This window comes from Mastigoproctus giganteus, chromosome 11 (assembly GCF_048544385.1).
Source record: "Mastigoproctus giganteus isolate SK-2022 chromosome 11, ASM4854438v1, whole genome shotgun sequence".
In the NCBI taxonomy this organism is placed as follows: Eukaryota; Metazoa; Arthropoda; class Arachnida; order Uropygi; family Thelyphonidae; genus Mastigoproctus; species Mastigoproctus giganteus.
In genome coordinates, this window is record NC_143585.1 from 116,783,093 (window position 1) to 116,796,783 (window position 13,691).

Sequence of the window (13,691 nt, forward strand, 5' to 3'; positions counted from 1 at the left end):
GTAGTTCTTAGCTTCTCTTCCATTCTTTTGGTGAGTGCCCAAGTTTCACTTCCATAAGTCATGGTGGGGAGTATGCATTGATTCATTATTTTACGTTTCAGACAAACTGGGATATTGCTCTTCAGTATGTGACTATATTTCCTGAATGCTATCCATCCAAAATTTATTCTTCTCTTGACTTCCAGCCATTTATCATTATTACAGCTAATAACTTGTCCCAGATAAGTATATGACTCCACCTTTTCAATTACTGCTCCTTCAATCATTATTTCCCTTTCTGTGGCATACTTGTTCATCATTACTTTTGTTTTAGCCATATTCATCTTTAGTCCAAAATCCTTACTAACTGTGCATAACTGATTAAGGTTTTCCTCTAATTCTTTGGGATCGTGGCTTATGACCACAATGTCATCTGCAAATCGTAAATGGTTTAGGTACTCTCCGTTCACATTGACTCCTTTCTGCGACCAGTCTAATCTTCTGAAAGCTTCCTCAAGGGCAGCAGTAAACAGCTTCGGAGATATTGTGTCTCCTTGTCGAACTCCTTTCTCGATTTTAAATTTGCTACTGTCTTTGTCTAGTCTAATAAAGGATGTAGCACTCTCATATATTTTCTTCAAAATCATAATATATGGAGTATCTATGCCTTGTTTTTCCAGTGCCCGAAACATTGCCTTATGCTGTATGGAGTCAAATGCCTTTTCATAATCCACAAATGCCAGGCATAATGGTGTTTTATATTCATTTGCTTTCTCCATTAGCTGTGATATTACGTGAAGGTGATCCATAGTTGAGAATCCTGTCCTAAAGCCAGCTTGCTCTTTCGGTTGATTCTCATCAAGTATTCTTTCTAATCTGTTAGTAATGAACAACTTGTAGATATGGGATAACTTGTAGATATGGGATAACAAGCTAATTGGTCTATAATTTCCAATTTCTGATTTATCTCCTTTCTTATGCAGCAAAACTATGATTGCATTATTCCACTGCTTAGGCATCACACCTTTTCTAATGCACTTTGTGAAGAGCCTTGCCAGTTTTTGTGTTATGTCTCTTCCTCCCAATTTTAACAACTCTACAGTAACTTCATCTTCCCCCGGGGCTTTCCGATTCTTCATTTTCTTCAATGCATGTTCTACCTCATCAGGAAGAATATCGGGTATGTCATATGTGTTGCTACTTTGCAATCCATGTTCCCCACTGCTGGTATCATTCCCTCGCTCCTTGTATAATTCTCTATAGTAGTCTTCTGCTATTTGAATTATGCCTTCTCTGCTGTTTATAAGTACACCATCGCTATTCTTCAGTTTCAGTATCATTTGTCTTTCTGTATTACTGCTCATGGCTGCTGATTTAAATCCTTTGTTTTCCCTTAATGCTTGTTCTACTTTTCTTGTGTTAAATCTTCTTATGTCCTCTCTGAGTCTCTTTCTGATGGCTTTGCATAACTCAGTATACTCAATTTTCTCCCTGTCAGTGTTTTTCTTGCTCTTCATTTGTCGTCTTTGGTTCATCATGACAAGTGTTTCTTGACTAATTTTTTCTTCTTTGGATTTCTGTTTCCCTATAGGTTTCTTGGGCTTTATCACTTTCAGAAAGTTGTAATATTCCTCGTTGATATCTTGGTCCTGAGCAGTCTGCAGAAGCTCAAACTTGTTCTTAAGTTCCAGTACATACTGCTTTTTCTCCTCCTCTGTTATTTCAAAGACCTTTGTATTATTTATTCGAGCCAGTTTTTTCCTTTCCTACATCTATATCAAGTGTACATCTTACCATTCTGTGATCACTTCCAACATTTACCTTATTCAGGATGGTAACATCATTCACAATATATCTTCTGTTAGTGAGGATGAAGTCGATTTCATTAGTTGTTAATCCATTTGGACTCTTCCATGTCCACTTTCTGTTCACCGTTTTCTTGAAAAAAGTGTTCATTACTGACATTCCTTGAGATTCTGCAAATTCCACAAGTCTTTCACCTCTTTTATTTCTTTCACCAATTCCAAAATTTCCTATAATTCCTCTTTCTGCACTGTTTTGCCTTTTTCCAACCTTAGCATTGAAGTCCCCCATAATAATAGTGTAGTGGGTTTTCTGCTCATCTAGAAGACTCTCAATTTCGGTGTACATTTCTTCAACCTCTTCATCATCATGGCTTGATGTTGGTGCATAAATCATTATAATCTTTAGCTTGTACCTCTTAGAGATCTTGAGTATTAGTCTTGACACCCTTGGTGATGTACTTTTGAATTCCAAAATGTTGTTTTTAAAATCTTTATGGACCAGAAACCCAACTCCACCTTCACTCCTTTCACTGTTTCCATTGGTGTACAGCAGATTTCCACTTGATAAACTTATAAGTGATTCATTTCTTCTTCTTGTTTCCGCCAAACCGATGATATTCCAATTCACATTTTCTAATTCCTTTTCCAGCTCTAATATCCTGTCTTCACCGATGAGTGATTGTACGTTATAACAGGCCAAGTTCAATTTCCGTGCATGGCAGCCTGGTCGTACCCAGAGATTCTTAGCACCCTCTGCTTCCGCTCTGATCCTCTCGCTGCCGTAAGAGGGAGAGTGAAAGCTGCTGGGGACTGAGGGCCATTTGTATTGTTGTGTTCTCATTGCTGGAGGGTTTGGTCTTTTCCTCTTCACGCTGACCAGGCGTCTTGAAGAGAACCACTCTACACGTTCGTTGCCACCTAAGTGACGTAACAGGGCTTACCATCGAGAAGGTGTGCATGAGTGGATTTTAGGGAGGCAGGCCAACCGGACTTCTCCTAAATCTTCTGTAATAGAGAGATATTGGATCCATCAGTGTTTTAGGCTGAGTGTCTGATAACACACAGGATACCTGTTCCCCTCTAAGCCCCCTCTTCAACACATTCTATTGGAATGCCATGCTTTCAGCAGCGAACAACTTCTCACAGAACCATGAGTTTATCAACCATGAGATTCTCATACACTATGTATATAAAGTGCTTAGCATCATAATACACAGCCATTTCTGAATAAACAGAAAATTTTTAAGGTGGCATCGTTTTAGGTTATATCTCATATTGTGAATGCCTTCACAACGAGTTGCCATGATATTGCACTACTTCGAATAAGTAACGCTTCACCTAAGGAGAAGACTAGTGTTACTTATTCTCAGATAGGTACCACCACCCAGACAGCACTGTTTCAGGGCTATTTGGCCCTTCGTCAGTGAGTGGGTAGGTACCCAAGTGATGCAATGATGGCAAAAACAGTTATGAAGTATAACTCCACAATATGAGAGATGCCTGATGGTGTATGATGTATTTAGACTAAGGCGCATTTAGGGCTAGAGCCTCAAGCTGCGAACAAATTTAGACTATGTATATAAAGTGCTTAGCATCATAATACACAGCCATTTCTGAATAAACAGAAAATTTTTAAGGTGGCATCGTTTTAGGTTATATCTCATATTGTGAATGCCTTCACAACGAGTTGCCATGATATTGCACTACTTCGAATAAGTTAAAAACAGTTATGAAGTTATACTTCATAACTGTTTTTGCCATCATTGCATCACTTGGGTACCTACCCACTCACTGACGAAGGGCCAAATAGCCCTGAAACAGTGCTGTCTGGGTGGTGGTACCTATCTGAGAATAAGTAACACTAGTCTTCTCCTTAGGTGAAGCGTTACTTATTCGAAGTAGTGCAATATCATGGCAACTCGTTGTGAAGGCATTCACAATATGAGATATAACCTAAAACGATGCCACCTTAAAAATTTTCTGTTTATTCAGAAATGGCTGTGTATTATGATGCTAAGCACTTTATATACATAGTCTAAATTTGTTCGCAGCTTGAGGCTCTAGCCCTAAATGCGCCTTAGTCTAAATACATCATACACCATCAGGCATCTCTCATATTGTGGAGTTATACTTCATAACTGTTTTTGCCATCATTGCATCACTTGGGTACCTACCCACTCACTGACGAAGGGCCAAATAGCCCTGAAACAGTGCTGTCTGGGTGGTGGTACCTATCTGAGAATAAGTAACACTAGTCTTCTCCTTAGGTGAAGCGTTACTTATTCGAAGTAGTGCAATATCATGGCAACTCGTTGTGAAGGCATTCACAATATGAGATATAACCTAAAACGATGCCACCTTAAAAATTTTCTGTTTATTCAGAAATGGCTGTGTATTATGATGCTAAGCACTTTATATACATAGTCTAAATTTGTTCGCAGCTTGAGGCTCTAGCCCTAAATGCGCCTTAGTCTAAATACATCATACACCATCAGGCATCTCTCATATTGTGGAGTTATACTTCATAACTGTTTTTGCCATCATTGCATCACTTGGGTACCTACCCACTCACTGACGAAGGGCCAAATAGCCCTGAAACAGTGCTGTCTGGGTGGTGGTACCTATCTGAGAATAAGTAACACTAGTCTTCTCCTTAGGTGAAGCGTTACTTATTCGAAGTAGTGCAATATCATGGCAACTCGTTGTGAAGGCATTCACAATATGAGATATAACCTAAAACGATGCCACCTTAAAAATTTTCTGTTTATTCAGAAATGGCTGTGTATTATGATGCTAAGCACTTTATATACATAGTCTAAATTTGTTCGCAGCTTGAGGCTCTAGCCCTAAATGCGCCTTAGTCTAGATTCTCATACACTTAAATACCTGTTAGCATATGAAGATTTCAGAATAATTATTGTGTACCTTTCTGTAGAAAATTTTCAAAGAATGTAAGAAAACTAATTTTGATTAGTATTATTATATTTGTTGGTGTGTTTTGTTAATAATAATATATCTAATATGCAAATGGTAAACAAAAATTTCATTTGATTAAAAGGTAATTTGAATTTGATTGAATAAAATTATTAAAAACAATCTCTCAAATAAGAGTAGGAAATACTAAAAATAAGGCCAAACCACAATAAGACAAAAAAGGGTAACGTAAGCCAAAGCTCTGATTACAATAAACATAATTTTTGCTATACAGTCGGCCCTCGTATAACACGTGTTTACATTACACGAATTCGATCATACACGATTTATAAATAGGGGAACGTTATCTTATATAACATGATCCGAATTCGCTTATGCACGATTCGCCTTTGTGTTTACAAGAAATGGCAGTCGAACGCGGAATCACCCTGACTGACCGCAACACGATAGGAATGAAGAAGATTCTGAAAATGTATTTATGTGTTTTATATCAGTGAAGGGGAAACACATTTCACCATAATAACGTAAAAACCCACACAATTCCAGCTATCGATAATTTGCAATTGCAATTAGATCGAGTTTACGACCAGTTTATAACAGATTCCACTAGCAGAAATGCAACTGGAAATTGTTTTATGGTAGTAACCCCCAGAAATGTGCTTTAGTAAAATGTGAGGTGTTAATAGTGTATCTCGGCCTTTACGGTGTTGTTTATTCAGTTGCTACACGCGCGTAGCTTTGTTTATGTGTATTAAGCGTGCCTCCTCGTTTTGTAATTGTGCTTTAAAAATGAGTAAAATACTTAAAAGGTGTGAAAAGGAAGCGTCCTGGCGAAGACACTGCAGATTCAGAGAGAAAAAAAAAAAGCAATATCGATAAACAGAGGCGGACTGGGTCAAAAATTCTTACCCGGGAAAATTTATAGTGGCCTCATACTACGGTTTATGGCCAAAATCCCTCCGGCCCACTGGGATTTCCCGGGTAAGGCTTATGGCCAGTCCGCCTCTGTCGATTGAAACACTTGGAGCGAAATGAAAGATCATGTGATATTGCACGTGCTACAGGCCTAAATGAGGCAACGCCGAGAATTACAAAGAATGCGGAGAAAATAAAAACAACTTTCATAGCGGGAACAACTCAAAGTGTAATTAAAATCCATTAGATTAAGACACAAGAATTGGAAGAGATGGAACGGCTGTCTTTTCTATCTGTTTTTCGATTTTCTATCTGTTTGGATAGAAAATCAAACAAAAAACAAGTTTGCTTACGATAGAAGCAAAAGCATTAGCAATATTTTATTACGTAATAGTCATAATAAAATACGTAAGCATTTTATTACGACTTACGTATTATAATTTATACTTACATATTATAAAATACGTAAGTATTTTATTACGACTATTTTATTTAATATAATAAATTTTTTACAAATAAAATACGTATTTTATTCGTAAAAAATTACCCGATTATTTATCGTGTTTGGTAATGTTTTGGTTCCAAATGTGTGTTCAATCTTGGGTGGTTGGCACCTAACCCCACTTTTCCCATGGGGCCTGTTGTTTATATTGCACGATTTTGCATTGCACGAGGGTTTCTAGGAACACAACTATCGTGCTATACGAGGACAGAATGTATTAGCATTAGTTTGAGGCATATGATGCAAGAAAGCAAGCTTATACAACATCAGCCAAAAAAAAAAAAAAAAAAAAAAAAAAACCACCTTTCCCATTTCACCCATCCAGTCACTCCAAATGTTTGACTAGTTCAGCCTTAAATTTATTTAAGCTATCAACTTCCGCAACAACAGATGGAAGTCTATTCCAGCAATCAACTACCCCACTGGCTAAAGGTAAACTACTGCACATCTTTCTACAACTGTCTTTCCTCAATTTGAATGTATGCTCCCCCTTAGGTTCTTAATCTGAGCAAGGGGATATATCCTGTCAGTTGAGCCTGCTCAAACCATTCAAGACCTTATACACCTTGCAGGTACCTTGTCTCCAGATGCTGCAACTTGCAAGCGCACCCCTTTGTTCCTCTCACCAATTTTGTTGCCCTTCTCTGCACTCATTCTAGCAACTCAATATCCTTCCTAAAATGAGGCCTCCAGACCTGTATACAGTACTCGAGGTGTGGCCTGACCATTGCCTTATATAAAGGGATAATCACCTCCTTGTCTCTGATATATCATTGAAAAAACTCCATGACCTGCTCTGGCAGCCCGTCTGCACTGCTCACACTTCATATCTGACTGCACAATTATCCCTAGATCTTTTTTATTCTCCACCTCTCTGAGCGTAGTACAACACAGTTGGCATGTTTCTCCTGGGTTACTGCTACCCATATGGAATATTTTGCATTTGTTAATATTAAACTTCAGTTGCCACTTCTCAGCCCACCTGCCCAACTTTTCTAGATCCTGTTGCAGTAGCATACTGTCTTTACTGTCAATAACAACCCTGCCAACCTTTGTATCATCTGCAAACTTGGACATTAAGCCTGATATACCTTCATTGATATCATTGATAAATACACATAACAACAGTGAGCCCAGCATCAAATACTAATGTTATTAGTGGAGTCCCTGGGGGACTCCGCTAATAACATTAGTCCAGTGTCCATTTATTATCATTCTCTGCCGTCTCCCACTCAACCATCCCTTTATCCATTGCAGCAACTTGCCCTTATATATTAGTGCATGTGTTATTAGGACTTCAGTAAAGTCCTAATCAGACATGATAACATTATCCACAAATACGCAGATATTCACAGCTAACTGTATTTTATTAATTTTTTTCCTTATCTCAGCCCTTGAACTTTCAACAATTAAAAAAATATGTATAGAAACAGGTGTTGTTAACTACAATGAATTCCAATGGGATATGATGCTTATGTTTCAAAATATTATTATGTACTTTGACCAATGTTCTGATCATGATCATATAGCTACTTTACACATTATAGGTCTACTCATTCTCTTTTTTATACAATTTATTTATATAATAATTCCTTAATACCAGTTAACAAAAAATTTATTACTTTTAACTGTCTAATTATTATAGTTATTTCACTTCATAAAATAATATTTTGTGCTAATATTAAATTAATTTTCTTATTTGTCAGGCCTATGGACCTTTCAACAATTAAAAAAAATATAGAAACAGGAGTTGTTAAAACTACAATAGAATTCCAGCGGGATATGATGCTAATGTTTCAAAATGCCATTATGTACAATAGTTCTGATCATGATGTTCATCATATGGCTAAAGAAATGCAAAAGGAAGTAATGGAACATATCCAGGTAGGAATATTGTTTCCAAGTTTTGCTACATTTTGTTTTCATAAAGGGAAGGTGAATTATCCACTAATAATTATACCACAATAATATAGTAGTAGTAGTAGTAGTAGTGGCGGCATGTGATGCAAGAAAGCAAGTGTATGAGCTTATGCAGTCAGCCAAAAAAAAAAAAAAAAAAAAAATCCCACCATTCGCTCCAAATGCCTGTCTAGTTCCTCCTTAAATTTATTTAACCTATCAACTTCCACAACGACAGATAGAAGTTTGTTCCAGCAATTAACCACACGCTGGCTAAAGGCAAATTTCCGCACATCTATTCTACATCTGTCTTTTCTTAATTTGAATTTATACCCCCTTAGGTTCGCAATCTGAACAAGTGGAAGGATCCCATCAGAATTCAGCATGCTCAACCCATTCAAGGCCTTATACACCTCAATCAGATCACCGTGCAGGTGCCTCGTCTCCAGCCACTGCAGTTTGCAGAACTTAAGCCTCTCTTGGTAAGAGGATTCCTTCATTCCCCTCACTAATCTTATTGCCCTTCTCTGTACATGCTCAAGCAAATCTACATCCTTCCTAAAATGAGGCCTCCAGATCTGTATGCAGTACTCAAGGCATGGCCTGACCATTGCCTTATACAGAGGGACAATCACATCCTTTTCCCTGCTAGCAAAATTCCTATATATCATTAACAAAACCCCATGACCTGCCCTGGCCTGGCAGCCTGTCTCCATTGCTCAGAAAACTTCATATCCAACTGCACAATTACTGCCAGGTCTTTTTCATTTTCTACCACCTTAAGTGTAGTACCACACATTTGGTATGTTTCTCTGGGGTTACTTCTACCCATATGCAGTACTTTGCATTTGTCAAGGTTAGGATGCTCCAAGGATGCTCTTATAATTATGGCTAAGGGTTTGCTTAGTTGCTTTGCTGCCTCCTTTAATATAACTGGATAGATTCCATCCACCCCAGGTGCCTTTCTTATATTTAACTTCAACAATTTCTCCTCCACTTTGCTCTCAGTTATTACAAAATCATTAAGCACCCTGCTACAATTTGATAACTTTCTGCCATTTTCAAACCTTAATAACACCTCATGTGTGAATGTAGATGCAAAGTACTCATTCAGTTTGTTTGCTATCTAAGCAGGATCATCAACAGTCGAACCATTGATATCAAGTGGACCAATCAGATTCATCCCCTTCCTTTTAGAGTTTATATAAGTAAAGAAATCCTTGCTGTTTTTCTTAGCATTCGTTGCCAAAGATTTCTCGTAATCTGCCTTCGCCTGCCTAACCTCCTTTATGACCTGATTACAGACTAGCTTATATCTGCCATAGGCTTCTGAGTTGCTTGATAATTTACATGCATCCCATGCATTTTTCTTCTATGTCATGAGTCTCATTAGTTCTTTTGATAACCATTTAGGCCTAAACCTTGAACAATATTTCTTAATAGGTATGAAACTTTTAGTAGCTTCCACGATTAATTCCTTGAATGCTTCCCACTTAGAATTTACTGATGGCAATATTCTCAGTTGATCCCACTACAGAATTTAAAAATTGTCTGAGACCACTGTACTCACCTTTACGGAAGCAAAAAGCCTTTCCTTTACTCCTGATGGTAATTATATCTTTAAGTAAATCCCTCATCAGTACACTGTGATCATTGCGACCTAGTGGTTCCTTTATCTGCAAATTCTTAATACTCGAATGATCACTGCTGATAATCAGATCAAGAGTATTACCCTCTATGGTTGCCTTTCGAACATGCTGCTGCAGAAAACATCATAAAATAAAATCATCATCATATCATAAAATGTATATGAGAATGGCAGATATTATAATTGTACTCATTATATGCTAGACCATATTAAAAAAAAAATGTATTAGAATATTCTTACAGAAGTTCATAAATCTATCTGTGACAATATCTTACATCCTGTAAAAGTGTCACCCTCTGGATGCAGTTTGTGCTTTCAGATGGTGCAAAATTTATAAAATAAAATCAATGAAAGCAGAATAAGAAGATTGATTTTGCCATAAAGATTTCTGTGAACAGGTCAAGATGATCCCATAAAAGCTATATTTGGTTTAAGTCATATGATTGGGTTGGCCACACCATAATTTGCAATATCCTCTGATGATGTTTAGTTGCTAGGAAGTCCCCGCACAGCTTAGAGCTGTGTGTCTGGTCATTTTGTCTTGTAATATAAAATTTCTTCCATAAAGTTGAAGTCCAGAAAATATTGCATTATGTTCAAGAATGTTTTCATAGCCTTCTTTTCTTAAAATTATTTTACTTCTGACAATGTTACCCACTCCAGAAAATCAGAACCAATCCCAGATTGCAAAATTGCCACCATGCTTGCCTGTAAGGTACTAAACAGTGTGCCACCATTTTTCCTTCAGTCTATCATCTCGCATATACTCTGTTTTAATCCAAAAATTTAAAATTTGGATTTGTTTATCCACTGTTCCACTTTTTCCGCTGTTGACAAGCCCAGTGTTGATGGCTCTTAGCCCAAGCCGACCAATTTTAATAAGGGTTTCTGGACAACTACGTGACCATGAAGTCCTGCTTGTTTAAGATGTTTTAAAGTGGATGTAGACATAGTTTCTCTGTTTCTATTGAACTGAGCTCAGATTTTGCATTTAGAAATCAGTGTCATGGTCTTATCTTGTGCTTCCGTTGTTACATGTGTTCATTCTGAACGTGGTTTGCTTAAACTGCCAGTCTCGTTGAATCGTGGAATGGTAGTTTGTTAAATACCTAGTGTTTTTCCAATACTTCTCATGGAATAACTTTCTTTATATAGAGTTATAATGATAGCACTTCTTTTTTCAATGCTCAGTTCCTTATTTCCTTCCATGTTTATCGCGAAACACACAAAACTTACACCAGACTCGCTTTTATTTTATGAGTGACAGGTGTGCAAGTTTATAAGTTGCACCTCCTCAGTTATATTATTGTAAAACACTAGAATTATTTACAATCTTTCATAATATTGAAACAATACCTATTGTTAAAGAATATTGTAAACTTGTCTATAATGTTTGGGAATCCTCTACAATGTTCTTCCACATTCAGGAATCGTCTACACCTTTCTGAAATATTCTTGAATATTCTATAAATTTCTTAAATATATCTTAAATATTATTATTATTTTTTTTATGATTTTTATACATAATAGAAAAATTTGTAAGCCATTTGGTCCTATTTTAATGAAAACTTTGAAAATTAAGAAAAATGAAAAATGAAATTATAAATACGGCGATTTTTATTTTATTTTATTATCAATTTATTATTATTGACCATATGGTGCAAGGAAGCCTGAAGCTTGTTCTGCACCAGCCAAAAAAAATTCCCGAGTTACCGAGAGAGAGAGAGAGAGAGAGAGAGAGAGAGAGAGGTAGAAAGGAATCACGATGAAAGAGAAGAATGATGATATTCAGCTCGGGACCCTGGGTGTGCCAAGCCCATACTCACCAGACGTTGAGCCCCTGGGATTAATTTAAGTGATATAATCTAAAATAGCATAGTTTGTACTGCCATCTACTAAGCGGGGTTAGTGTAGTGTTATTTTCATATCTCACAGTTTCAGATTTTGTTTTTAAATTAAATTTAGACTAAAACCGTGTGCCTCAGAGAGGAGCAGAAAAGAAATATGCTCAGAGCAGCAGAGGTCCTGTGGTCCAGGAGAGAACTTCTGAGGGCAGTTCTGCAAACTTAGACTTTAGTGTGTGTGTGTGTGTGTGTGTGTGTGTGTGTGTGTGTGTGTGTGTGTGTGTGTGTGTGTGTGTGTGTGTGTGTGTGTGGGCATGTTTTACTTGTACCTTCTCTTCAAAGCCACCATTAGCAGGACAATATACAGATGTGGGGGGATCAATTTCTGTGTGTTCATTGCCAAGAACATGGGATTCTGATGGGATTCTTTTGCTTGCTCAGTTTACGAACCTGAGGGGACATTAATTCAAATTGAGGTAAGACAGTTGTAGCATAGATGTTAATTGCTGGAACAAACTTCTAGAGGGAATGGTTGTGAGAAGTTTTTTTTTGTCTGATGTTATGTAAGCTCATACGCTTTTTTTTTTGCATCACATGCCTCCATTACTATTACTAATATGAGGACGTTAAGTACAAATTCAGCCTTCTGATGAACTTATGGGCTTGAAGAATAACTTGATGCCCTGGAAGGTTTAGAAGAGAGGGATTCATCAAGCATTCAGCTTGCCATCCACCCACTTGAGCCTATGCTCCAGCAACAGACAATACAATATCCTCCACAGGAGAGATTTTGATTGCTAATGAAGTAGCTATAATCAGTGACTTAATTGTTATTTCCTGGGAAATAGAAAATATATTGTGCAAAAAGAACACAGAAAATGACCATGGTTTTTCTGACAGGGGTCTAAAGTTGTTGATTTTGTAGAGTAGCTATCATCTTTTAAGGCCACATTGGTACTAATGATATTAAGAGTAGGAGATCTTAGGATCTAACTAACAAGATCAGAGCAACATTAAGAAAAAAGTCAAGTTAGAACTGAAATTGAAAGTGCCAGCAATTTTCACGCAAACACAATAGGAGAGAATAAGTGATGAGAGCTGCTGCATCTATCGAAGCATGTAGCTGCCTGGAAAATTAGGTGTCAGGGATTTCAAGGCCTGCTGGAGGTCCTCATAGAACAAACAAATAGATGGGCTGTGTTAGAGTTACTTAGAGTACAAACAGATGTATGTATATTTGTGCAAATACTGTGGCTAGGAGCACAGTAAATAAATTTGATTAATTTGAAGTGCTGGTCAAGTGATCAAATCTGGACATTGTCGGAATATCAGAGAAACTGTATCAGTCAGGTATAAGGGATATAGAATTTGAATGAGGGGAGTAAAATGCATACAGAAAGGACAGCAGGGTTTGGAGGTATGCTCTTAGTTAAAAAGCACATAAAATATAAGCAGCGAATCCAGTTGACATTGGATGCCAGTGCACTGTTGGGTCAGTTTAGTGTGACACAAGCACTTTGATAAAAAAAAAATAAAAATAAAAATGAGAGTAGGCCTAATGACTGTGAGGAGTATAATGAACAACTGTACAGACAGAGACAGTAAATTAGAATGCCTGATTTCTGTCTAAAAATAACTTTCCAGTATTGACTGGATTGTATCACTCACAAAGTAGCAAGACTTTTGTGGATTTATTGGATGAATGTTCTTTACCAGCATGTCAGAGATGCAATGAGAGAAAACAGTACTCTTGATATGACTGTTAGCAGCAACCCTCATGCATTAAAAATCTGCAGATGCTTAATGCATGAAGCAATGCAAGCCATCCACTTGGTACCATTGAATGTAATGTATTGTTGTGGATTTACTTAAAGATGTTTCTGTTGTCAAGGGCAAAGGGAAGGTCTTCTACTTTCATAAAAGTGACTAAGTGAGCTACAGTTTTTAAATTCTATGCAGTAGAGCCAACTGATGACATTCCCAATAGTAAATTCTAAATGGAAAGCATTGAAGGATGTAATCATAGAAGCTGCTAGGCTCTTATACCAAAAAAGAGATACTGTTCAATGGTTAGACTTTAATGGATGCCAGATGAACTGGTGTGACTCATGGCAGAGAAGAAGAAGAATGCATGGCATGCATATAAATTATCAGGCAATAATGCC

General features: G+C 37.2%; 1 protein-coding gene across 1 annotated transcript in view; it reads left to right on the plus strand.

Moving 5' to 3' along the window:
* Positions 1-13,691, plus strand: part of LOC150078372 (bromodomain-containing protein 8-like) — a 159,922-nt gene that overhangs the window by 90,328 nt on the left and 55,903 nt on the right. Inside the window, exon 4 of the mRNA XM_090384944.1 lies at positions 7,842-8,019. Coding sequence (XP_090241070.1) covers positions 7,842-8,019 — 178 coding nt within the window. The remainder of the gene's footprint in view (positions 1-7,841; positions 8,020-13,691) is intronic.